Here is a 24394-nt window from a genome sequence, read left to right on the forward strand (position 1 = left end):
GCTTCTTGCTGTTGCTACTTCATGTATTCATCTATGACTTGCATGCTAGAAAATGCTGCTCATGCGAAGCGCCGAAAGGGATTTGAGCTTGTATCCTCACGTGACCGTGATGCGTTATCGTTACCATGGGTGCGTCCGAGTCGGGTTTGCGCCGCCGTACCCATTGTTGCGAAAAGGGACGCATCAGATGCACAAGCAAGCTCGGAAAATCAGCACAAAGGCACAGTGTAAAGGCGGACGGTGAAGTGTGCGCGAACAATTACACGGCAAGAGGATTTCGCTTAGTGTGCTCTGGGCGACCGCATGCACCACACGTTGCGAGGCGGTGCCGACCTGCAACGCTGCCATTGTGTGCTGCTCAGATACATTGTGATGGGTATGACAAGGGAGGCACTATCGACAGTCTAGAGTCCTTGACGGGTATATAACTCGAGGTGTGGTGGAGGGGTCGACGCCGCCCTGCCACTATCGATCAATCCACACTATCTCTCTTTTTCTTTCACCTGGTTGTGATAATTTTCCTTGGTACGTTCGTCCTTCTAGTTTCACGCCAGCAGACGCTCATATTTTTTGTACGGCAGTTGCTCACGATATAATGACCACCGCAAGCCAGGTTGCCACTGCGGCTGTAGCATCCACCACAGTCCTTATTTCTCTTTTGTACGCCATCGGGCTGTACTTCGTATATCGATATGCACAGCGGCATCCAAAGGGTCTGAATGGAGCGTCGAGCACGCGTCTGTACCACTATGCGCCAGGTTAGCATGAAGTCTGAGGACCTGGTCTGTATGAAGTCACTGACATGTGCCATAGTTGTCTACGTGGTGATCATCTATCTCAGCATTATCGAGGTATGTGACGATGATGACTGTTCGGGACCTCTACTGAGCGCAGAGCCAGATCGCCATTGGCACTTGGTTGTTGGTAACATACCGCCTCATCGGATACTACGCCGGTGTTGAAGTACACAGCGCCATCTGCCTGAGCATGTCAGTCCTCCTTGCCATGTCTCAGGACACCAACTAATCTCTCTCTGCTCGTGAATCAGATTTTCCGGCTCTTGGTCAATGACGTTTGCAACGCTTTACGTCGTCTTCGTTGTCCACCCAACTCTGTCAAAGAGTCTCGTGGCCTCCGTTGGCGTGCAGTTCCTCTGGACGCTCGTCAGCTGGGGCTTCTGGGTCGCCTCCGTTGCGATGTTGAATGGCTCACTGTTATTCTCGACGCCGTGGGTCTGCGCGGGCGTCTGGTATTGCAGTCAGCTGCAGGCACTTTTCGGTGAGCGGATATCTTCTTCTCCATGAAAAGCGCGATCTGACTATTGTGTCGTAACGTAGCGTTTGCTATTATTGAATTGTGAGGCGCTTCAGCTGTGGAACTTGTTTGGTTGGCTGATATCATCCTCTTCATAGGGTTGTGTTTTCGCTGTGCATGTGTGCACTGGCGTGGCTTATATGGCAGCGGTCACGAGCAGGCCTCAAGGCCCCTCTCCCGCGGTGAAACCATATGTACCAGCATACAAGGATTTTAATTTATATTCACCTAGATGTAGTGTAATTGCTTCTGTATATATGTACATTAATGACAGCGCTCCGATAATGAAGATGGACAGGTCCTGCCTGCCGGATAGAATCCCGCTCGTCCCATAAGTTATCCGTAGATCACCAGATAGGACGGTCGGACGGCATCGTTGGTGTACACCACTAGCTCGTCGTGGTTGAGAATGCCACCTTTCTCCGCAAGTACCTAGACAGATGTTTGAGATGCAACCTCAACAAAGAAAAGGCAGCTGCTCACCGAATCAAACCCGGCTGGTGGTGCGGTAAGTGAAGGTTTATCCATCGTCAATTTATGTCCCTTCCCCACCACGACCTTGTTGAGGAGCACAGCTTTGTAAGGTGATGCGGTAATGTTCTGCGAGTAATCGTTTGATCTAGCATCTGCCAATGAGTTTCGGACATCGCTTGCATGCGGATCGGGTACGTACTTGGACGACGTGGACGATGTATAAATGCCAGCGCCGAATCTTTCAATGTTTTGCCACGTCAGCAAGACGACAGTCCATTGGCGACGTAAGCTAGGCGTACCTTCCCCATCCTGTTTTCTTGGCGAAAAACTTGAGGTCGAACGACGTTTTAATGATGCAGCACAGAGAGCAAGTCGCAGACGAGCACAATTGCGCATTACTGTTGTCGCCGAGCGTGCATTCACGTCTCGTCCCATGCCACCGTCGGTTCTCGTTGCCTGCAGGCCGTCCTGCAGCCACGAAATTACCGCGGCTCTCGACCGCCGCCCTACGAACTCATGTGATCAGTCTCATTCTGCATATAAGTATGGCGCGCTCCGTACTTGTATTGCTCGTATTTGTCTTGAGACGTCTTCGACTCCACAATCTTGTAAATATATCTGACGGTGGGGCACGGAGTAGCATGTCTCCACGAAGATTTGAATTGTTCAGCAACTGCCGCCAACTCGTCAATGACTCGTCGGATACAACCTGATCATCACACCGACCGCTCTTGTAGACGGCATGACCCTCCGGAATCTCGAGGAGCACTATAGCGTGCTTCTGCGCTTCTGCAGCGCACGCTCTTGAGCAGTAGTGGAAAGTGCCTTGTTTCGGCCTCTGAAAGCACCAAAGGCATGCCGTCTCTCCCAGACTGAACTGAAGTCAGCAATGCAGCGTTGCGCGTACAGCAGTGGAACACGTGAACGTACTTTTTATGCGCGTTTGTGCAGTACTTTCCCGTGCCATTGGCGGATTTGAATGCTGGTTTATTGCAACCAGGCAGCAGGCATAAGCCGTTCGCTGTCAACCACATGAAGTGCGTGCAGGGCAAATCGCTAGCAACCTACTAATGGCATTCTTATTGATGGTATTTCGTTGTGGTGTGGCTGGCTTGTGTTTGCTGGCGCACGTTCGACTACAAAACTGGTGTTTCCGCGTTCCGTCAGTAAATTGCGGCCGACTCTTGCAGACCTAACATTGAGTGACATGTCTACTCGTCAACAGTTGATGAGAAGACTAAATTCTTGTACATACAATGCACATTGTTGCGTTAGTGGGCAAGGATTTCCGAGAGGATGCAGTGTTTGCACACTGCTTCCCGCAGTAAGGATGCGTGTAACCGGTGCTCTCCACATACTTCGGGCGAGCACGACATTCCTGAGACCACGTCAATCCAATTGAACACTCGTCGTAAATGCTATTGTACATACCTCGCAAACATTGAAATTAATCATTCCAAGGATGGCATTGACTGGCAGTGTGGAATTTTCATGAGCACGAGGGTGCGTTGGGTAAGTCGCAGTCAAACGACGGTAGCAAGTCACATAGTACTACATGCGGAACTCATCGCTGCAGAATCAAGTGCTGAGACGTACCATTGGCCATCGTACAACAGGAAGGAACTGAAATGCAAGCGATTGCGCGCAAGTAGAGCTCAGCGAGGATGATGGCGGCCGGCACCTAGCTAAGGAGCACTGATGTACATGAGCCCGTATGAGAAAGGAACTTTAAACTTCAGCGCGCACCTGGCACCTGCAACACGCCTTTCCCGCATTGTTTCATTGTGTTAGTCACTTCTCCGTGAACGAGGAGAACGCGTGCCAATTCCTCATCCAGGTAGTACATTAAGACGGACGCAACCTTAGTCGCATCCTCAAACTCAACGATGCAGTTCTCTCTCAAGTCTGTGATCGGGTGGGGTTCTTCCTCTGATGCACCGGCAGCGGACGGTATGTGCGAGGTAAGCGTGGAATCAATTCGTCGCGGCGCGCTCATTCATGTATGTTTGTCAATTGAAGACATGCCATATCCGGCCGAAGTACGTCGAACATGGACGTCAACATCCGTATTGCAGCAGGACATGCGCGAGGGACGGCCACAACCGCGCTTCCTCCTGCATGCTGGAAGGGTGCCGGGAAGAAGGGGACCCTGCACAGGGCGGGTTCTGTTCTGAACAACATGCCAGGTGTGTGGCAATCTCCACGAGGCTGGCGGAAGCTGATAGTACGTACAGAGATGCAGTTCGATCGAAACAACTGAAGGCATGCACTAGCTGCCGTTGGCGCCCCCGGACTGTAGGCATGCTATGCGCATCATGCAGCGCGAAGACTAGCTCTGGCCCAGCTCTGATAGAATTGAGCTCCGAAGGTAGGACCTTCCGGCGCGGTGCGTCCTGACTGTAGCAGTCTGTGACGTTCTCGACTTATCAATGCGCTAGTTGCCGATGACTTCCTTCGTGCATGGAAGGGCAACGATCCTCCCTCCGTACGAAAGGTTGTGGAAATACAGCTGCCTCAGGAGATCCGCACGCGGCACTATCAATACCGGTAAGTTTCAACCTTTTCTACCCCAAAACGTGGACCTAACCCAATCTCAGCAAGGGCTTAGAGTCCACTTCAGCAATCCGAGAGGTGCCTACTTATCATTCTTCGCAATGCATCTGCGACTTCGGAGTAAAAGACCTCTGCCTCTGCAATTGGGATTCGTGCGGAATCTGCAAGATCATAAACTCGTCCTTCTCCGAACTCGCCTTCGGTGATACGTACGATAACGGCAGGTCAGTGTGCAGATAACATCCGAACGTTCTCAGCGCTCATGTTACACGCCGTGAGGAAGCTTGGGGCGGGGGATCTACTCATCCCGCAGTTCTGCGAGCGCAGATCAATTTGCGACATCCTCGACCACTTCTCCCTACCGTGCAATGCTTGCTTGCACTGCTGTGCTTGGGGATAAGCCACGAGATGCCAAATCGCCCTCGACATCTGTGAATAATCTCGCTGTGAGTCGAGCCAGTGCAAACTCGATCTATTCTACTGAATCATCGCGCGATTAGGATGTCGACGGGGATCGAGTCTTCGTCAAAAATGCCGACGCAATTGTTCTCAAATACGTGATCCTATATTCCAAACGAACCGACCAGCGATCATGATACGTAATGCACAATATGTACATTTCTGGGAAGCAATGATCAGATACCAAACGGTGCCAATCCAAAGGGTGCCAATTGCAATGAGAACAATTGGCGTAAGTAGTCCGATGGAGTTGAACCCACGCCGGGGACGAAGGGAACGGTTCCGTGTCCCAACATCATCGGGAGGTCAAAACGCACGTCTCCCATACAAGGTTGGGTGTTGTCGTATACAAAGATGTAGCTGGGCCGTATGGCCTCATTCGTATAGACCACCGTCTCCTCATAGTTGAGGTCGTTTCCGGGAACCCCAATGACAGAGTTATATCCAACCGGTGGCGCGGTTAGATTGACAGCGTTCCCCTCTAATTCCTTGGGTCGACCTGTGATGACGCGACTCAAGAGAAGTGCACGCGTCCGAGCGTTCTTCGAAACGTTTTGCACATAGTCGTCCGCCTCTTTCATGGACACAATAATGATCAATAACGAGCAGCAGAAGAGGGACAGAATTGGGTGCGCACTGGAAGAGCATGAAGTAGTGTAGATTCCCGCACCGAACCTGCAAAAATGAATACTGCTGCAATTGAAGCTTACGAGTTACGACACACCTGCTGAATGCGTTTTTGAGTCCTGGAAGCGATCATTAGAGCTGCGAACAAACGTAGCGATCATAACCTTACCACAACATTTAACGTCAAAAGATTCACGAATGATCTTGCACAGGGAACACTGCGGAAGATTGCAAGGTAGCGTATTATAAGGGGTATCTCCCAATAAGCACGCTCGAGTTGTACCGTGAAAGAGCAGTTCTTCAATCGCTCTTTCACGAGACTGCGAAGGTAAACATCCCGATTGCGATAAGGCCTCCCTGAAGCCTGATATCAAAGAGATGGATGTATCAAGGAGCATATGGTCTCACTTATAATCAAGAAATGGTTGAAGAGCTGATGGTGGATATGTCACCTTGTAGATGGCCAGCACGCGAGGCCGTCCCTTCGTTTGGTGCTTCCAGCCCCTGTAGAATAGCATCTCGACTGCACAGCAGCTTATCCGCTTGCCATAGAGCAACGATGGCCAGGGAAAACTCACGCTCCATGTATTCAGTTCCAATAGGTTGCAGCTGAATTAGTCGGACCTGCCCATTGTTTGCCAGAGAAGCACTGAGGAAGATTTCAAAACAAAATGCGGCCATTGCATGTCTGCCCGCTCCAACATCTAGCCTCTAACATGCTAGGCCTTTATATTCACCGAGAGGTATTGCATAGCCAGCAGTGGCAAGGGAACGTTGCCTCACTGGCAACTCGTGGACTAATTGCAGCCAGATTGCACATCATTTCTGAGGGGTTCGGCCACCAGCGCACTGGGAGAAGCGAATCAGGCATGGGCGCTTCAGGCTACGGCCGCCATACCTCAGTTTAATCGAACTTAGTAGTACATAGAACCAGCTGGTGCATTCTCCACGTTGGAATCGCACAGTGACCACAACGACACGTGTAGGGACGGTCTCCCGTTACCTCGTGTCCAAGGTGCTGCTGCAGGTCACAATTCGCTCGGATCATGGGGCGCACGACTATCTTTTTGAGCTTGATGAATACGGTTCGTCTCATCCTACTCGAATCATGCGCGACACAAGCCAAGTCGTTGTCTCGAAATCTAACAGCTGCTCGACGGGATATCCTGTCACTACTAGGGCCCCACCGCAATACACTGTCGGAGACCAACGCACGGTTCACATACATGGCGTACACTCAGATCGAGTAAACAGTGAAACAATGAAGTATACTGATACGCCAACGAGAGTACGCGAACCTGTGCGAATTCTCCGCCGATCTCATTCCCCGCAGGAGCAAGATATGTCTGGCAATCATGAGCACCATGAATCCTCTTCAAGTCGTTCTGCGCTCCTTATTTCCTCGCGCAAGGATCCGGATTGTACGACATCGGAGAGATCCAGGCCGTCGGCCACAGCTGACTCTCCACAACGCCTCACAAGTGTTCGACCTGTCATACACTTCTATAATAAAAACGAGCCCCACTACGGTTTCACGAACTTCTCCCCACATCCCGTAAAGTACGACGAGAAGCAATACCCGACAAGCGAGCATCTATTCCAGTCCTTCAAGGTGATTACATGCATTCCATCACGATGATCATTCAATGCTAACCCCTGACAGTTTCAAGGCCGGTGGCCTGGATTAGCAGAGCACATCAGGACATGTTCAGATCTACCGAGTGTTGCATTCTCGGAAGCGCGTCGCTTCCAGCCACAAGTTCGGAGTGACTGGATCGACGTGAATATCGCGAAGGTATGTGCCAACCTCTCTAAGTACTTATGAGTTTATCCAATCTAGCACAGATGGAAGAGACGTTGCGGCACAAATTCACGCAACATTCCGCGCTCAAGGAAGAATTAATCGCAACTGGAGATGCAGAGCTGGTGGAGGTTGGTCGCAAATGCTGTGAGCGTTGACCGTTGGCTTAGCGTTCTCGCACAGAATTCTGCCGAAGACTCATTCTGGGGAATTGGAGCCGATCGTAAAGGGCGGAATGAACTCGGGAAGGCGCTAGAGAGATTGCGTGCCCAGTTCCGCGAGGCGCAACCTCGGATTCTCGTTGAGGCTGATCCCATGATGGAGTGAGGTTCTGGACGGTTCGCACTTTGATAGTCACTGTATTATGTACCACAGCCCCAACATGCGGCTCGCGCGCGGTGTTCGAAGGCAATGCTTCCCACAGGCGCGAATGCGTTCCTGGCTGGAACAACAGTATTTAAGATAGCTGTCTAGTACCACGCATTACACTACCGACTTTGTACCACCATGTCCGCTGCAGTCGCACGTAACGGCCTCTGTGATGTGAGCGCGATCTGAAATGCAAAAGACAACGCACGTTGACATGCTCCGATTGTCTAGAATTGCCACCAAAAGCCAAAGTTCGGTGGCCACCCTTTCTGCAGCAAGACCTGCGCAGCACAAGCTAATACTAATCTCTGCGTCGTAAGTGTCTCAATCCAACCCTTTTTTTCTGACCAGAAAGCTAACTCGTCGACGCATAGCAATGCCGCCAGAAGCCCAAGTATAAGAATTACGACTACTGCGGGAAGACATGCGCCGCTCAAGCAAAAGCGAAGGCACACCAGAAGCCCAATGGTGGCAACACGAATACAGCGCCCCGAGCACCGGCTCACAAGACTGCTGCGCCGACGACAGCGGTTGCTCCTGCGAAGGCGCAGCAATGGCCCAGTTCTCGACCTCCGGGTATGCGTCTATGCGATATCTGCTTATTGTGAATGCTAATACATCAGTTACAGCGCAACAATCTCACTTCAAGGCTCAGATTCCCCAGCCATCGTCTGCCCATTTCACTGTGGAGGTTACCTCAAGTCGCGAACCAAGCGTCACCCCCGGCAACTCGTCAACTCAGACTGGCCGCCAGTTTCATGCATCGTTACAGGGAGCGTACCATCGAGGCTCGTCTACTGCCAGTGGTGATGCGGGAACGGCTATGGAGCGTTCGGACGACGACGATCTCATGACCTTCTCACCGACCTATCCTCCCGCCCGTGGTACGAAAGCGGTGCCAAAGCGCACTCAAGTGACGTGTGCTATTCCCGGCTGTGACAAACCCGTATACATCGATGCGTCTGGGATGCAAACGAGTGATTACTGTTCAATGAGACATCGCGAGTACGTTACTCGGTTCACATCGGTCCCATTCATATTTTGACTTTCTTTGGTTCAGAGAGGCTGTCAAGTCCGGATTCGCCGAGCCTTGTATCATGTGCGGAAAGTGGCCGCAAACGAAAGGCGATTACTTCTGCAGCAAGACCTGCAGGGATGAATCTCTGAGCAAGTGAACGGGGAGAATACGGTGTAGGGTCACCTATTCACAGTATCGTTGAACGTTTGAAACCTCGACCTGCCTTTGCTGGTTTGCCTGTGTATAACTTCATACTATCATGCAGTCAGTTGTGTGCGCAAAAATCTATGAGCGAACATTTGTCAGTCGGGGACGCGGAGCGTCTGCACTGGACTACACATGGAGCTGTGACGTGGTGAGCGCATCTTGTGAGATCTGCATTTGCGCTAGGCATCACTTAGCAGTACCTGCTACGTTCACCATGCACTTGCGGCACACTTTTCCCGCATTGTTGCATCGCCTTGACAGTAACTGTGAAAATGCAGCAGGCGCCTGCCAGTGCCCATCATCCAATTCTTCCCAGCCTCGGCGACGCACTTTTCGAGTCGAAATCAGAGTTAACGTGCAAACGCTTTCGAAGGACATCACCCGGTAGTCACGTATCATGCAAACCTCGCGATAGCCCACGATCGACGGTCGTTTTTCATTACCAGTGAAATGACCGCTGCTGAGGCCAGCAGCACACGAGCTCAGTGTTAATATGCCGTGGCGAACAAATGAGATGGAGTACTGGTCGAAGCATTGAAGCTGAAGCGTTGAAGTTTCATAATTTCAAATTTCAGTTCAGTAGTGATGAGCGCTTACTGTCGTTTGCTCTTCTCACCGCTGCCGCCACTGTCCGACACCCTTCAAATTCCAAAGTCGAGTCAAGGGCTAGGGCATACGAGCATGTATGTTGTCATTAGGCCATCTATGAGAGCTGGTTCAGGGCCTTTGCATGATGGGGAGCACGTATGTGGACAGAAGTGTCCTGTTACCTCATGGTTTGAGGCATTCTGCTGCAAGCTGTACAGCATGCAATTACAGCTCGATGGGAGCCAAATACATGCAGTATTGCCTTCATGCCTCTCGAGCTGTTCAGAGAAGAGCTCATCATCATCACTCTCCATTGCGTACCTTCCCCTTGCCCAAATGAGCGATTCGGGCCCCATCTTGTTCCGGAATCTAATAGCTATCTGATCAGACCTCCACTTGATTTGTTCGCCGCGGAGTGTATGCGGGACACTGTCGGACACCGCTGCGAGATTAACGTCAGCAGCGTGCCTGCAAACCAATTAAACCGTGAAGCAGCGAAGCAGCGATTGAAGCTCGCTGAAATGCCACCGCTGAGGGAACCTCACGGCGTGCGATCGCGCCGCCGAACCCAATCACTGCAAGAACGGCATGCACCTAGAATCTACACAGGATACGAGCCCTATCCCACTCGTCCCGACGTGCGCCAAACTCCGAGTCCGGCAGTGTTGAAGAAACCCAAGACTTCACCTACTTACACGACAACTGATCCGCTGGCACGTGGCCATACAACTGTCGAAGCCTACCATCCATCGCGGCAGCCAAGCGTACCTCAGGTTAACAAAGACTACAAGCGCTCTTCTACTAAGTCCTATCCACCCGTTGCTTCGCGCAGGCATCCTAGTCCGACGGTACCCGAAAAACTGTTGGCTACGAACTCACAAGTCATACCCCCGCGTAATCCAACGACTCGTGACAGGCGTGAAATACTATTTTACCATAAGGACGAACCGCATTATGGATTTACGAACTTTTCACCGCATTCTGTGACGTACGAGGGTAAACGATACCCAACAAGCGAACATTTGTTCCAGTCTTTCAAGGTATTGCGTGTGAATTCATCATAGTGGCCACTGTCATGCTGATGAAGCACACGTCGACAGTTTCAAAGACGATGGCCTGGTCTAGCAGAGCATATCAGGACGTGTTCAGACAGACCGAGCGTGGCATTCTCCGAAGCGCGTCGCTTCCAGCCACAGGTCCGGAGTGATTGGTTGGAGGTGAATATCGGCAAGGTGAGCACTGGTGTCCTTAACTGTTTGAGCACGGCGTTTGATGTGACCGCCTGTGGCGCAGATGGACGTGACATTATGGCACAAGTTTACACAACATCGCGCCCTAAGGGGTGAACTGCTTGCGACCGGCGATGCAGAGCTGGTAGAGGTTCGTTGTCTGTAGCGTTAATCTCAACAGTTCGCTTACGATCCTGGACAGGACTCAGATAAGGACTCATTTTGGGGGATAGGTGCAGATGGCAAAGGGAGAAATGAGCTGGGAAAGGCGCTGGAGAGACTTCGTGCAAAGTTCCGCGGAGCGCACTTGTAATAACTATTTGAGGCTAGTCTCCATGAAGGAACGAGTTGCGGGACAACCTCGTGCTCTGATTCGTTATGTAGTAGTAGTTCATCGTGTTCTCTCGAGACGTGTTATAAATGATAATGTCTAATGTCTTTGACGCGGAAGACAAGCCTGCCTGATTGGAACGTCGATCATTTCTGCTTATAATTGTAATTGGCTGTATGATTTTAATCTAGATATCCCTCTGGTTCTACACCAACATGTCCGCTGCAGCAGTTGCTAACATCAGCTTGTGCGATGTAAGATGCGGATTTCTGCGAGCAGAGGATTTACTGACAAAGCGCAATCATCTAGCATTGCCATCAGAAGCCGAAATACGACGGCCACAAATTCTGTGGAAGAACTTGCGCGACACAAGCTACTCAAGGAAACCTCTGCATCGTGAGAAGCTTGAAACCAGAACTGTTCCGCTGAGGGGGCTGAGTAGACGATGTCGTGGCCTACAGCAATGCAACAAGAGGCCTAGGTTTGGTAACCATGACTATTGCGGGAAGACATGCGCCGCTCAAGCCCAAGCAAAGCAGAAGCCAACCGCTGCTAGAGTCAACGTCGCGTTTGGGACACCAATCCAGGGAACTGCGAACTCTGCTGCAAGGGCCCGTGGGCAGGCTTCGCTAGTCGCTTGTCAGTAGCGTTGTCGCCATTCTGATGATGGGATTCTGCTGAGAACCGCGCTTACAGCCCAGGATCTAAATAGGAGCTTTTCGTCAGAAGACGACTCCGGAGATGATGCGGAGGATGACCCCGTCATCCCTCCTATGAACGTCTCCGAGGGGCACCAGTCCCCACTTCGTAGTACTACATCGGCTAGTCCGACTGCGGCTCAGGCACCAGCAATTTGCGCCATCCCGGACTGCAACGAGCCAGTATACGTCGACCCTGCGGGACTCCAGACGAGTGAATACTGTTCGACGAAGCATCGCGAGTACGTATTTATTGCTGTAATTCAAGTCGCTGCTATTACTCAGTGTCTGGTCTTCTGCGAATCAGAGAAGCCGTGACGTCTGGGCTGGCCACCCCTTGTATCATGTGTGGGAAGTTGCCACAGAGAAGAACCGACTACTTTTGCAGTAGAGCCTGCAAGAAGGCATCTATGAGCAAGTGAAGGGGGATATCGTGCAGTAGCATCTATGTTTTGCTTCCATATAGCATTGCAGACTTCATAACTTCATGCTGCCTGTTCTGTTATAAAGGAGCACATACAATATCGATTACCCATGGATGAATGTATATGTATAACAGTCTCTGATCGAGTGGAATCGACATATGGCAGGATTGCGCTTATAAGTTATCAGATAGGATGAGAAACATAGGAGATATGCAATCAAAAGAATCAAGAATAATTAGATGTAAATAGAAGCGAATCGAAGGCAGGAATTCTCGTGCGAAGGTCGTGGGTCAAAACTTCAGAGGCGGCCGAAAGGAGGAGGTAGCTCAGTCATCATGGGAGCAGGAGCAAGCGGGACCACACCCCAAATAGGTGCATCTGGCCATCAAGCTAGAAAAAGCAGCTAATGACATTTCAGCATAAGAAGGCCGTATGAAATAGAACGAGCAACCTTTCAAGGCTGGACGAGACTTCTGCGGCCTTCTCGTCGAGCGACTACGAACAGATGCCCCGGGCCTCTGAGCTCGCAGACGTGCAGATCGTCGACGTCTTGAACGCTGGGTAATCCTGTCAATCAAAGAGGTGGCAGTTACGCGTTATGAGCGACGGTACATGATCACAGACTGCTGAATCAACTGACTCTTGCACTGCAAGCGAGTCATGCACGTATAGATGCTGGGCCAGTGCGTACAGGCTTGAAGCAATATACTCGCAATCCTGTCGTCCGCAGCGTAGCAGGCCATCCGATGATTCAAGGCCGGCTATGAACATAGGATACGCTTCACGAAGCTAAAGAATATAGCGTTAGCAGATCGATGAAATGCTCTCGCAGAACACGTACATATCGTTCCTTCACGTAATCACGAAACTCTCTTCCGGGCGTGGCCTGCTGTACCGGCATAGCAGATAGCATGTTCGCATCTGCGCGCGACCGATCACCGTGAATTGGATAGGCACCGATATCGCGATTATTGGCGTAAGCGGCGGCAGATCGTGCGGTGGCTCTGTATCTTTCGGCCAAGGCTTGTGCAGGAGTCGTCGTAGCACTATAGTGGCGATGACTCGCAGATGCAGCGCGCGCCATTGCTCGAGGGGATGGTCTATAGTAGTATGTGCTGGAGCGGTCATCGTCAAATACGTGTGGCCGTTTCCTGGGCATCGGCTGCGGTGGACTGATGATGATTCCGTACCGCTTCCGATGCCGAGGTGTCCTATACGTATTGTCGTTCCTTGGTCCATGAGGTTCACGAGGGTAAGTATTGTGCCACTCTTGCGCGCGAGGACGTTGCATTGCAGGAGGTGGAGGCATCTTCAAAGTGAGGAGCTGAGGAGAAGGGAGCTAGAAGGAGGGGGGGAATGAAAGCAGGGGGAGAGCGCATTTTAAGTACCACAGCTGGAAACGGGCCACAGGGGTTTCTGGAGATGGATCAGGTCACATGCGGCGATTGAGGCCACACCGAGAGTGCTGCAGAGAATCAAGAAGGAAGTCTTCGAGCAACTGCTGCTTGTGAACGAGTAGCGGCTGCTTGATCGCATCAAAGGACGCCACAAGAGCCAGCCTTTTATGTCAAGTGATGTCATGCAGAGCTCTCGGTCGTGCCAGGCTCACATACATGTCTGAGATGCCGCACAAGCTGCGACAGGGTAACGGCCGTCTGGGTCAAGAAGGAGTTTTCATTAGGGATACCGTGCGAGACGATGGTGACAATGACGGTTGAACGTTGAAAGCACGATAACCGAGCAACCCATGTTGCGCCACAGGGTAAACAGCAACAAACTACTAGCCACATATGCTGCCAGGCGGCCACACCAAGCGTGAGCATCCATAGTAAAACAATATTCAGCAAGCTAGTTCACCGTACCTTGCATGCCGTATATTTGAGCGTGTAGTCTGAGGCGTTGCGATTCCCATGGGTGAGATTTGAGAAATATAACTAAGGGACGTCACGATAGTCTTCCGCAATATGAACGGAAGGTTCACAATGAGGGATGTCGATGAATGGAGAGTATATTTGACTGGTAATTACATTCCGAGAGAGGTATTGAACGTGGCAACGCCACTCGTTGATATGAAAACTACGAGTTTGCGTCATAAGGTATTCATGGTGACATGAAGTGCGAGGCGATGGACCGCTCACCGTAGAATCCGTGACTGCGAATTACACATGGTTGCCCATTTTACTTTCAGCTTCCTCACGTCGCTTGGCTGCAGCTGCCTTCGCTTCACTGAGAGGCTTGCTCCATCTTGCCTCAGGAGGGTCCCAGATACCAAGCTCCTTCTTCATATCTTCTACGTTCTGCTCCCACCGCTCTTCCCAATAGACCGAGATCAAGCTTTTCGCACTGCTTCCACACTTGACTGCCCAGGGAACAAACTCCCTAAAAAGCTTCGCGCGCTTGGCGGACGACAACCGCAGATGCCCAAAGGCCGCGGCAAGGCCTGTCATAGGTAGTCCCAAGTTGGCAAATTCGAAGAATTTCACCGCAAGCTCAGACTCGATGTTGACTGGGAGATTGCAGATACAGTGGTAGAAATCGTGGCATTCCCGGTAACGCTGCAGCACGTAGGCAAGCTCCGGGTCGTCCACGTAGTGTACCTGGACAATCGCTTAGCGAAACCCGAACAACACATGGAAACGGAGATATGCACGGGTTCGCGGGTATCCGGTGTGACACCGCAACGATCAAGCCACGTTATGTATGCGCGGCCAAAGGTGCCATCGGGGAGCAGAGACAATTTGTTCATGTCTACAGTGTGTGAGTTCACTCGTGGTCGTTCCTTCAGGATTCTGCGTCCCTCCGCGTCATTGAGCATGGTATCTCGTAGACGGGGTAGTACCGGTCCTGACGTGACATCTCCGAGAGCAGCAACCATATCTAAGGACATGTACTTCAGTCACATTTGAGTGTTTCCATTGCAGACACAACCGACCTCCTCTTCGAGGATTCGCAAGTGCCATGAAAGCCGAGCCGACCATCAGGAAACCAGTTTCGAACCAATTGAGCGGAATGTGGCCTTCATATGCGGGCTTTGTAGCGGCGGTACGCATGTGCCATGGCTGCAAGGTCACGGGAGTTGATGCAGGTGCAATAGCAGCAAGTCTGGCTTTGTAGGGGCGGATCCCGCGGAGAGTTTTGGCTAGGATACTCATCCTACTTGAATGATCGAGTTGAACCGGAAGCAAGTCGGAGTGACAATCGCCTCAACCCTTCGCGGAGCTTTCCACGTTCGGCGCTTGAATGCCAACGCTCGGAGTATCAATATGATGTGCGCTAGTGTTCTCCTGATCGCTGTAATAAATCTCCTGTTCATAGTCTGTGGCAATACTGTTGAGTGGCAAGTATATCTGACAGGTGCATAGACAGTGTTCCGAATTTTATAGATAGGCAGCGTGTCAGTGACTGTTTTTTTTTGTTCGATTATACAGTGGTCGCTGAGGGCTCCCAGTCGTAGGGCCACATAAATCACTGCCTTATACTACCAGTGCCAAACGTTGCTGCTGTTGCCCATATGCTTACATCGCCCTGATTCTAATTCAACTATGCCCTACACAAACTCTGAGTTGCATGTCACGATTGCTTTCATCCGTTGACTATAATATTGCAACCACGTAGATATGGCAATTTCTAGGAAATCCTGGTGCGGCAAGGGTGTTAGCCAGCCGGCACCTTCCCGTCTCATGGGCGCAAGGGAGTGAGAGGCTGGTGGGGCCACAAACGACTGGGGGCCTATGGTACTACAGGTGCGTACTTATATGTCTTTTCCACCCTTCCGTACTCGCCCGCTCCGTTTCCAGGTACCGCCTGCGACGCGTTTCAGCCGTCGCTTGGCGCTCGTCCTCCCGACGCGTTGAGCGCGTTCTACCGAAAGTGCCGTCGGTCGGCCACTTCCAACACAATTCAATTATGTCTAGCACGAGCGTACTAAGAACGATCATCACAGCCGCAGGGTCAAAATGTGCTATAAAGAACAACGGCCAAAACATCAGCAGAGTGCGTGCAGATTTTGAAGAGAGGCTATATCATCTGCATCATTTTTTATTGACTCTGACTCTCTTCACAGAGCGGCATCGAATTCGATATCGATAATATCCTAGCGACCCGCGCGGCGGACCTACAGCAGTGCACGCAGCAATTCACGCAAGTGATGGTACACGTCGAAAGACAGATGCAAGTGATGGCTCTTGTGAGGCTGCGAGAGCCGACATGGAGTGAAACGATGCCATTAGTCATCGAGAGAGCCGCGTAGACACGAAGATGGCAGTGATAATTTGAGGTGTACTCGCTCTCGGTCTGGTGTGGCCTCCCGGCGCTGTGTCATGATTTTATACAATATGTTTCAGTATTCAGCCGAGTCTTCGGAGTACTTTCTGCTGCCGCTGTAATAATAATATGTAACAATACAGGAGCTCACAGTGGGACAGCAAGAACTGCTCCTACTTCATGTTACAGCATGTTCCTGGTCAGAGGACGTCTCAGTCATCTGGCCCACACATCGAGTTGAAATAGTACCTTTGACACTCAGCTAGGCTTAACGTCTTCTTTCTTCGGCCTCGATCCAAAGATCCCTGTTCCCACCCGTACAATATCGCTCCCCGTCTTGAGTGCCGCCTCGAAATCACTCGACATCCCCATGCTCAGCAACAGTTTGCCGCCTTCTCCCCACCTCCCTCCCTCAGCAGGGAACCCGGCCTTAGCCAACGCCTCCTGAAGTGTGTCCCGCGTGCTAACCAGCGTCAGGAAATCAAAGTTCGGCTTCGCGGACGATGCAAGCGACTCAGTCAGCGACCCGATCGTCATGAGGCCTTGCAGATGGAGGCGAGGGCACTCTTTGATGATGTGCAGCGCGAGCCGCACAAGCTCTGCGTCGGGAGGAGACTCGGAGGAAAGTGAGGGGACGCCGGACTTGTTGTCCTCGCCGGAGGTATTTACCTGGAGAAGGACGTTCAAAGGAGCAGTGCGTTCCTCGGGGAGGGCCTTGTTGAGCGCTGTAGCGGCCTTGGTGGAGGTAATTGTCTGGATGGCGTAGAGGTTCGGGATGTCTGTGACACAGGGACGGTCGGAGGCTGTGTACGCACATGGAGTAGAGTATGAGACTGACTGTTACGTACGAGCTAGCGTCTTCGCCTTGTTAGACTGGAGGGTACCGATGAAGTGCCATCGGATATCTGAGGGCAGCTGATCGCCATGTTCGCAGTAAGGTACAGTTGAACCCCAGAAACCTCGTCATGATAACACACCTGCTCAGCTTTCTCAACCAGCTCCTGCACATAGTTTTCACCAAAGTCTAGCTGCCCATCTTCATAGATGGCGAGCACATCCGATGCGGGCTTGTACTTTGACACTGCGACAAGCGTTGGCTGCCGTCCGCCACTCGCACTTGCCTGCTGCACCCGTGCGCGTATCTCAGCGAGAGACTCACGTAGCTCGTCGACGCGCTCTGGCAAGGCCTTGGGTCCAACGAACGTCGCCATCGTGAAGCGTGCCTGTGGCCCGAAGGTGAGACGCATGAGTCGGCGTATTCCTGAGAATTTGGGCGGTAAGTCGTAGGGCATAATGTGACTTTTCTCGGCTAGGATAGCATTGAATGGCCTGAACGTTGTATTTGCAGCCGTGATATTAGAAATCGCTAGAAGAGTATTGGCCCAAGATTAGATTAGATTATCGGCGCCCAGTGACGTCTCTCGACACGCCTTTATTCACCTGCTCACGTATTTGACATCGGCCAACAGGCTCGAGGCATTTATATTATGATACACCTCTATCCGTTTCTCCCTTTCTCTTCCTCACCTGCACAGCGTGTTGAGCGACGAACACGATGGACAGCCCCGGCGGGCCAACTACGCCGCTCACCTGGCCGAACGTCGGCCTCGCGTTTTCCTTCATCCTCTTCGACGCCGTCGTATCAGTGACGTTTGGACTGGGGGTGGGCAGCAGCCTCGTCACGGCGGCAGTGAGATGCGTACTGCAGCTGAGCTTGCTGGCGCTTATCTTGGACAAAGTGTTCTCGACGAATAATCCTTGGGCGGTTGCGGGAATTGCTGGTGGGTTTCCAGATGATGGCTGGTTAGTTGCATATACTAACGGATGTTGGACTGTGTGGAACAGCTCTATTGAATTTGATGGGTACTATCGAGACTGGTGCGTGCATGACTCGCGTCGTGATTTGTTTGCCGCCACCTGACGTCGTCGATGAATTTGTAGTAATCAACAAGTCAAAAAAACGATACACACAAATGGTGAGTATCAATACCTTGTGGTGGAATAGTATGTGTACTGACAAGAATGCTACGTAGTTTCCGTCTGTGCTGCTCGGCATGCTGGGTTCGACGATCCCTGTCTCAATTATCGGTACTCGTTTTGCAATGTCTGTCGATCCGTTCTGGAAGCCAGAGCAGTATAGTATGAGATGAGTGCCATGTACATAAAGGATTATACTGATCGTACTTGACAGTTCCGATCGTTGGAATGCTGTGTGGAGCCACAATCTCTGGTATCGTGATCTCAGTTTCTTACGTGCTGAAAGAGTTATAGTGCGTCTGTTCCATTGCTTTGTCGGATTATGTCTCGCTAAAATATATGTTCAGTGATAACCAAGACAAAGTCGAGATGTATCTCGCTTTCGGTGCATCACGAATGGAAGCCTGCAAACCTATCGCGAAAGAGGCTCTCCGCCTTGCTCTCACTCCCAATGTGAACCAAATGAGGTACGTTACAATGATACAACGTAGCCGTATGGTCTTGCCTGACCCTTGTCGTCTTTCAGCGTGATTGGACTCATCTCCATCCCAGGAATGATGACAGGTGCCATCCTCGGAGGCTCTTCCGTCGAGCAAGCTGCCCGGTTGCAGATGGTCATCATGTTCATGATCTCCTCATCCACCGCGTTGTCCTCTATCGTTACCACCGTCCTTGCATTGGGTGTGGTGGTCGACGGGGAGCATCGTGTGCGCTCAGACCGTATTGATTCCCAGCAGCATGCAATTTGGCGAGCCCGAGACGCTGCCTTTGCCAAGGTGTCGAAAATGGTGAAGGACCTCACACATAGGACATGGAGAAAGGCGCGGCCGATATTTAGGCGAGGAAGTAGCAGTTACCGAAGCATCGAGGAGGAGCCCGCCAATGTACTGGATGACCGAGGGGATAGGGAGAGACTGCTACCCAGTTGACGAAGTGGCCGCTGGCGGTCTGGTTTGAAGGAAAACATTTTTGCTATGGTCGCGTACATTCTGCCGTTCACTGTTCTTACTCCGTTGGAAGTCCCGCTTCTGGACTTCTTTAAAACTGCTGTATATGGTAACCTAGCTGCCAAATGTTTGATGAGATCGGAGCTGATCGCCGAAATGTCTCAATTGAAACTGAGCAAATAAATGAGCTTTACAAAGTTGATCTACCGTGTCTCTGAAGGATAGACTGGGACTGTCTGACCGACCAGACCTGTTCTGCACTGGACGACGATGGTCAAGAGTCTCCCACCAGAGTTCTACACTGCCTACCTCTCCGATGTTGCAAAGGAACGCAAGCCGAGCCCGAGTGCGTTCGTGATCCAAAAACGCGACTGCAATACCTGCTAACGGAAAGTTGTGGCAGTTCGTGGACTCTATCCACTCGAGGCCAAGCCAGGCGTGATATCCCTGCTTGCCGGAAAGCCCAATGCGACCACATTCCCGTTGACCTCCATCAAGCTGACATCGCGTTCGCCCACGGACCCGTCGCAGGAAACTGAGACGGAAATGAGTGGGAAGGCATTAGCTGAGGGCTTGCAGTATGGCCCGACGGCAGGGCTGCCTTCGCTGGTCGAGTGGGTGTATGGGCTGCAGGAGAGACAGCATGGCAGGAAGAAGGGCGAGGGATGGAGGGTCAGCATCGGGGCGGGGTCGCAGGATGTCATTTACAAGGTGAGTGATGAATTCAGAGGAGCCGATTTTTGAGTTACGAATCGTTCCGTTGGCAGGCCGTGATGGCTATGGTGAACGTGGGGGATCCAGTGTTGGTGGAAAGTCCGGTCTACGCGTAGGTCTGTGCTTGTAATGTCTCCTGAGCCCCATCTGACCTAAATGCAGTGGAGTGCTTCCAATGTTCCAGGCGTTGCACTGTGACTTGATTGGTGAGTGAAATTACGTCTCATTTCGTGTGAGCGTATCAATCTCATCTTCGTTATAACCATCGATGACTACAGAGGTCGAGACCGATGCGCATGGTATTCGCTCCAGCGCCCTCCGCCAGATACTGGAGAACTGGCCTGCATCGAAGCCCAAGCCAAAGGTACTTTACACGGTACCGGTGCGTGTCATAACAAACTCTCCAAACCACTTGTTCCTTACAGGCCGCATATTGATCAAGTATGGCTGTAATCCAACTGGAATGACCGCCACTCGGGACCGGCGGCAGGAAGTGTTCGAGCTCGCTCGGGAACACGATTTTATCATTCTTGAAGGTGAGCCTTTCGCTCTTGGCTTTTACTATCTATGACTTGAACTCGACCACCTTGCGCAGACGACCCTTACTACTATCTCTACTACGGCACTGCTCCACGCTATCCATCCTATTTTGCGCTCGAACTCCAACAGCCGAATGCGGAGGTCGGACGCGTACTCCGCTTCGACAGTCTCTCCAAGATCCTCTCATCCGGCATCCGGATCGGATTCGCATGTGGCCCAGAGCCTCTGATGACGGCGATTGACATGCATGTGCGTGCTTTGGCTTTCGGGTCTCACACATTCGTTACGTTATGCAAATGGGCTTTTGACCGATGGACGATCCATGACAGACCGCTGTTGCGAACCTGCAGACGTCTTCACTCACACAGACGATCACGCATGCACTACTCGATACATGGGGCTACGACGGGTTCAAGACGCACACGGAGACTGTGTCCGCATTTTACCGTGAGAAGCGAGACGTGTTTGAGAGTGCGCTCAAGCGGCACCTCAGCGGGCTTGCGGAGTGGAGCACGCCCGAGGCCGGAATGTTTTTCTGGTGCGCTTTGCTTGTTTTGCTTTACTCGCTTGCACAAATGACCCTAACTGGCCCCGATCTGTTCTGGCGTTTTAAAAAACAGGTTCAAGCTGCTATTGACAGAAGACGCGGCATCGTCCGACGACGGCGACTCAGAGAGTATCATCCGGACAAAGGCGTACGAGCGGGGTGTGCTCGCGCTGCCGGGGACGGTCTTTCTTCCCAGTGGAAGGAAGACGGCGTATGTAAGAGCAGCGTTCAGCTTGTTGACGGAAGAGGACGTGGAGGAGGCGGTGAAACGGCTGAGGGAAACGGTGTTGGAGGCGAAGCAGTCGGCGGGGAGCTCTTGAACTAGCTCGCGATGAGTATCGCCCGAAGGTGCGTTCGTTACGCATCAGGGTCAGTTGATGATAGCTGACCTCCACAGGATCTCTATGGTTGTCGTAGTAAAAGCAAACTCGCCAGCGGCTCGGCCGCATGGGAGATCCACTGTGTAGCGTTAGCAGTGAAGTGTTGGCTTGATGCAACCCCCCGGCGATTGCGATGGGTAATGCCTTCCATTCTGTCCTTTCGCTCGCTTCCACCCGCTGCGCTCATGAGCAGCGGGTCAGCAACATAGAGCGAAGGCAGCCCCGTAGCGTGCTAGGTGGCAGATAATGAGAATGTTTCGTGGCAGGTTGAAGATTTAACTATCCCTGCCTCTTTCTCGATGCCCCATGAAGTTGTCATCCCTCTTCTACGGTATTTCAACCAATTGCGGCATCCTCTCTCGATATCTTCATCTAACATGACTCGCGCTACCACCATGCTATTCGCAGTTCTGATGATCCTTTAATAACTCCCGCAGAGAAGTCTCTGGCGGTGAGTCGTTCCTGGATAACGCTCGATCCGTTGTTCACGATACGTGCTATTATGTGCATAGAATTACCGGAACAATGCTCCAGATGCCATTCTGAACACGGAAGATTTGCAAGCTCACACGCTGGTAAAAATAGCATTACTTTGCGAATTGTTCAATGTGCGTAGTGCACCTGTTTCTGCATGGCAGTGAGCAAGGCCAAATGTAGTTCATACTATATGACGTAGTGACATGACAATATTGTTCACATTCAAGTGTTATTGCGGATAGGCGTTACGTACACGAGTGAGCATCGACATCATACTTCTATCTGTCCATTCAATGAACTCGCCAGACACTCATAAACAACATTGGGCTAATTACGGGTGAAGGGGGTCACTTACTCATGCATGAAGAATCATCTCATTTCCACTCCATACCACCTCATTATATGCTTCGCTGTAGGATCACCAACTTCTCGCTCGTAATCATCTCCAGCGGATGCAGCAACACATCCATTATACCCATAACGTTCTGAAGCTTCCCTCTGATAACGTTTTTCAGCTCCGGATTTACCACCCACCAATCGAAACCATCCACTGTATCGACAGCCTTCCACGCTGCCGTCGAGAATCCAGTCGGGCGGGACAGCGTGGGTCCAGACTCGGCGATGACGTGCGTAATCTTGCGGTCTGCAGTCAACGCCTGCGGGGAGAGGTGCTCGGTCTTGTTGTACGTCCAGTGTGGCGTCGTAGGGACGATGTCGATGCCTGGCGGGTAGGGCGGTGCATGGGTCTGCAGGAAAAGCGAGGCGCCAGTCTGAGCAGCGAGATTGGATATGTAGACGTGAACTGTGGACGGTGAGAGCTTGCGCTTTCTGTATGACACTGACTCACCATGGTCATAGCCATCGTACAACTCATTGAACCTTGCGAGCGACTCGCCACCCGGATAATTCGCCATGGATGCCTTGGTAAGCAAATGTGTAGCAAGACAATTGCATGCGACCAGGCCAATGACCGTCATAAGACATATCCGACCGAAGAGGCTGCTCTTCCTCCGCGATATCCTAAAGAATAACAAGGACTTAATCTTCGAACAGGCACATCATACAAAATGGTGATCACGTACATCCAAGCGGCGCCACGCGCAGCTGCGATATTGAAAATGGGCACGACGTATACCACAAAGCGCCATTCCTTGTGATCGAGTCCGCTGATCAGGAGGAGGAATGCAATTGTAGGGAGTAAATGCGCGCGAATGCGAGAATCTGATAAGAAGCCGATGAGAGACAGCGGAAGGGACGAAAGCAGGAGCTTTGGAAGATGAGCCGTGAAGTAGCTATGAAAAGGCGAGACCTTTGGACATGTATAGCGAAACACACGGTAAGAACTCTGATGAGTTCCGTTATAAAGACATATACGTACACCCCATTCAGAGCTCTTGCCTTCGAGCACATTGAAGTAGATGCCGTAAAATTCTGGCCATAGAGGCCATCGCTGCCAGAAGTAAGAGTCAACCACCATTGTGAGAGCTAAAGATGGCTTGTCTTAGAGTTAGTCTACTCGAAGACCTCAGGGTATACAGCTGACCAGCAGAACATATTCCAGAGATGAGTCCGACTTTGAAAAGGCCTGCGAATGTGCTGTAGCGGCAGATGAGAGCCTGCAATACGAGAGTGCCGAGTAGTAACGACAGCTCTGAGCGAAAGACGGCGGCAGTGAATGTCAACAAGGCAATAGCGCGATGGACAGCGGATTGAGATGGTCGCTTGGAGTTCGGTGCACGATTCATCAACAAATATAGTGCAACATTGGCTGAGAGGAAGAGTCCATCTAGTATTGCACAAACGCTGAGTGGAAGCATGCGCACCAGGGAAGAGTGCGAACATGTTCGGCAAGGTCCTGCCCATCCAAAACGGAAGGTGGAATTGCGTGCATGACAGGATCACGAAGAGTGCGCTTGTGGAACTACCGAAGCGATGCGAGACAGCACGTCGTAGCATGCAGAGGGAAACGGCATTCACGGTAGCGAGGACAAGCCGGACTGCGAGATAGATTCATATGGAGCTTCCGTGAGAGGAATGAGCTTACGAACCAATAATCTGGAGGTCGAACTTGCTGTATAGGAATCCGAGACCACAGGCGACATTGATCGCCGTAGTGGAGATCCAAGCTAGCAGTACGCTTCCTATGAAAGTGCGAGGGACTGCACCAGGGAAGACGAAGTGATCATACTTCAATTGTTAAGGTTTGGCTCCGCGCGCTGAACATAGGATAGGCATGCGCACGTTATGAAGGGCGTTCCATCGAATGCCGTACATGAACACATCGTGCGTTGCATGCAAGTTGAAGCTTTCCTCAACTTTTGTGTAGGGCGCGAGGAAGACATGGCACCAGGCAGTGCCCACAAGAACCAAGTCCAAAACAGCGCTCATGGTGGTCACAATGAACTGGTGCCACAGTGGCGAGCGATCTGAGATTGAACGATCAGCGGCGGACGTGC

At 51.6% G+C, this 24394-nt stretch overlaps 14 protein-coding genes across 14 annotated transcripts; 8 read left to right on the forward strand and 6 right to left on the reverse strand.

The window, feature by feature from the left end:
* The first annotated feature begins 444 nt into the window (after window positions 1-444).
* LAESUDRAFT_459974 (uncharacterized protein) lies at window positions 445-1623 on the forward strand. Its single transcript, XM_040902562.1, has 7 exons — window positions 445-525; window positions 582-758; window positions 814-851; window positions 901-989; window positions 1049-1278; window positions 1338-1356; window positions 1413-1623. The coding sequence occupies exons 2-7, from the start codon at window positions 596-598 to the stop codon at window positions 1498-1500; spliced, it is 627 nt and encodes a 208-aa protein (XP_040759277.1). The 5' UTR covers window positions 445-525; window positions 582-595; the 3' UTR covers window positions 1501-1623.
* On the reverse strand, window positions 1240-3483 carry LAESUDRAFT_731113 (ADP-ribosylation). The gene is made up of 13 exons (XM_040909975.1): window positions 3385-3483; window positions 3220-3260; window positions 3044-3166; window positions 2857-2980; window positions 2719-2809; window positions 2515-2660; window positions 2350-2461; window positions 2088-2294; window positions 1988-2026; window positions 1798-1933; window positions 1414-1746; window positions 1338-1357; window positions 1240-1278 (listed from the first exon to the last, which is right to left on the reverse strand). Exons 1-11 carry the CDS (start codon window positions 3392-3394, stop codon window positions 1651-1653), a joined length of 1125 nt encoding a protein of 374 aa, XP_040759278.1. The 5' UTR covers window positions 3395-3483; the 3' UTR covers window positions 1240-1278; window positions 1338-1357; window positions 1414-1650.
* Window positions 3484-3786: 303 nt separating this feature from the next.
* LAESUDRAFT_739112 (uncharacterized protein) lies at window positions 3787-4937 on the forward strand (the record flags this gene model as incomplete). Its single annotated transcript, XM_040910974.1, has 6 exons — window positions 3787-3974; window positions 4023-4174; window positions 4227-4335; window positions 4386-4565; window positions 4625-4727; window positions 4842-4937. The coding sequence occupies 6 exons, from the start codon at window positions 3787-3789 to the stop codon at window positions 4935-4937; spliced, it is 828 nt and encodes a 275-aa protein (XP_040759279.1).
* On the reverse strand, window positions 4807-6294 carry LAESUDRAFT_460166 (ADP-ribosylation). The gene is made up of 6 exons (XM_040902563.1): window positions 6006-6294; window positions 5836-5950; window positions 5597-5784; window positions 5525-5546; window positions 5438-5475; window positions 4807-5374 (listed from the first exon to the last, which is right to left on the reverse strand). Exons 1-6 carry the CDS (start codon window positions 6106-6108, stop codon window positions 4977-4979), a joined length of 864 nt encoding a protein of 287 aa, XP_040759280.1. The 5' UTR covers window positions 6109-6294; the 3' UTR covers window positions 4807-4976.
* Window positions 6295-6769: 475 nt separating this feature from the next.
* Window positions 6770-7555, forward strand: LAESUDRAFT_763663 (DUF1768-domain-containing protein; the record flags this gene model as incomplete). Its single annotated transcript, XM_040913308.1, has 4 exons — window positions 6770-7039; window positions 7091-7222; window positions 7273-7359; window positions 7412-7555. The coding sequence occupies 4 exons, from the start codon at window positions 6770-6772 to the stop codon at window positions 7553-7555; spliced, it is 633 nt and encodes a 210-aa protein (XP_040759281.1).
* A 180-nt stretch (window positions 7556-7735) lies between these two features.
* Window positions 7736-8772, forward strand: LAESUDRAFT_763664 (uncharacterized protein; the record flags this gene model as incomplete). The annotated part of the gene is made up of 5 exons (XM_040913309.1): window positions 7736-7771; window positions 7829-7912; window positions 7972-8173; window positions 8227-8602; window positions 8658-8772. 5 exons carry the CDS (start codon window positions 7736-7738, stop codon window positions 8770-8772), a joined length of 813 nt encoding a protein of 270 aa, XP_040759282.1.
* A 1552-nt stretch (window positions 8773-10324) lies between these two features.
* On the forward strand, window positions 10325-10928 carry LAESUDRAFT_627419 (DUF1768-domain-containing protein; the record flags this gene model as incomplete). The annotated part of the gene is made up of 4 exons (XM_040903353.1): window positions 10325-10450; window positions 10511-10642; window positions 10704-10790; window positions 10842-10928. Coding segments are annotated over 4 exons (432 nt in total), but the record flags the coding sequence as incomplete, so codon positions are not given.
* A 257-nt stretch (window positions 10929-11185) lies between these two features.
* On the forward strand, window positions 11186-11986 carry LAESUDRAFT_763666 (uncharacterized protein; the record flags this gene model as incomplete). The annotated part of the gene is made up of 4 exons (XM_040913310.1): window positions 11186-11224; window positions 11292-11366; window positions 11432-11609; window positions 11667-11986. 4 exons carry the CDS (start codon window positions 11186-11188, stop codon window positions 11984-11986), a joined length of 612 nt encoding a protein of 203 aa, XP_040759284.1.
* Window positions 11987-12254: 268 nt separating this feature from the next.
* On the reverse strand, window positions 12255-13761 carry LAESUDRAFT_460573 (uncharacterized protein). Its single transcript, XM_040902564.1, has 4 exons — window positions 12935-13761; window positions 12734-12882; window positions 12545-12660; window positions 12255-12496 (listed from the first exon to the last, which is right to left on the reverse strand). Exons 1-4 carry the CDS (start codon window positions 13400-13402, stop codon window positions 12420-12422), a joined length of 810 nt encoding a protein of 269 aa, XP_040759285.1. The 5' UTR covers window positions 13403-13761; the 3' UTR covers window positions 12255-12419.
* Window positions 13762-14252: 491 nt separating this feature from the next.
* On the reverse strand, window positions 14253-15245 carry LAESUDRAFT_763668 (ubiquinone biosynthesis protein COQ4 mitochondrial; the record flags this gene model as incomplete). Its single annotated transcript, XM_040913311.1, has 3 exons — window positions 14253-14690; window positions 14744-14970; window positions 15026-15245. The coding sequence occupies 3 exons, from the start codon at window positions 15243-15245 to the stop codon at window positions 14253-14255; spliced, it is 885 nt and encodes a 294-aa protein (XP_040759286.1).
* A 1369-nt stretch (window positions 15246-16614) lies between these two features.
* Window positions 16615-17567, reverse strand: LAESUDRAFT_739114 (uncharacterized protein; the record flags this gene model as incomplete). The annotated part of the gene is made up of 3 exons (XM_040910975.1): window positions 16615-17135; window positions 17205-17271; window positions 17334-17567. 3 exons carry the CDS (start codon window positions 17565-17567, stop codon window positions 16615-16617), a joined length of 822 nt encoding a protein of 273 aa, XP_040759287.1.
* A 246-nt stretch (window positions 17568-17813) lies between these two features.
* On the forward strand, window positions 17814-19435 carry LAESUDRAFT_731124 (UPF0014-domain-containing protein). Its single transcript, XM_040909976.1, has 7 exons — window positions 17814-18137; window positions 18202-18234; window positions 18298-18332; window positions 18390-18495; window positions 18548-18626; window positions 18681-18800; window positions 18860-19435. The coding sequence occupies exons 1-7, from the start codon at window positions 17912-17914 to the stop codon at window positions 19260-19262; spliced, it is 1002 nt and encodes a 333-aa protein (XP_040759288.1). The 5' UTR covers window positions 17814-17911; the 3' UTR covers window positions 19263-19435.
* A 48-nt stretch (window positions 19436-19483) lies between these two features.
* Window positions 19484-21704, forward strand: LAESUDRAFT_731125 (PLP-dependent transferase). The gene is made up of 10 exons (XM_040909977.1): window positions 19484-19626; window positions 19684-19991; window positions 20048-20106; window positions 20157-20200; window positions 20273-20376; window positions 20437-20530; window positions 20590-20783; window positions 20864-21072; window positions 21155-21429; window positions 21479-21704. Exons 1-9 carry the CDS (start codon window positions 19551-19553, stop codon window positions 21399-21401), a joined length of 1335 nt encoding a protein of 444 aa, XP_040759289.1. The 5' UTR covers window positions 19484-19550; the 3' UTR covers window positions 21402-21429; window positions 21479-21704.
* A 448-nt stretch (window positions 21705-22152) lies between these two features.
* On the reverse strand, window positions 22153-24326 carry LAESUDRAFT_707330 (glycosyltransferase family 22 protein; the record flags this gene model as incomplete). Its single annotated transcript, XM_040906655.1, has 8 exons — window positions 22153-22740; window positions 22786-22958; window positions 23021-23247; window positions 23317-23423; window positions 23482-23706; window positions 23762-23935; window positions 23987-24125; window positions 24180-24326. The coding sequence occupies 8 exons, from the start codon at window positions 24324-24326 to the stop codon at window positions 22337-22339; spliced, it is 1596 nt and encodes a 531-aa protein (XP_040759290.1). The 3' UTR covers window positions 22153-22336.
* Window positions 24327-24394: the final 68 nt, after the last annotated feature.

The sequence above is a fragment of the Laetiporus sulphureus genome (assembly GCF_001632365.1).
Source record: "Laetiporus sulphureus 93-53 unplaced genomic scaffold LAESUscaffold_59, whole genome shotgun sequence".
Classification (NCBI taxonomy): domain Eukaryota; kingdom Fungi; phylum Basidiomycota; class Agaricomycetes; order Polyporales; family Laetiporaceae; genus Laetiporus; species Laetiporus sulphureus.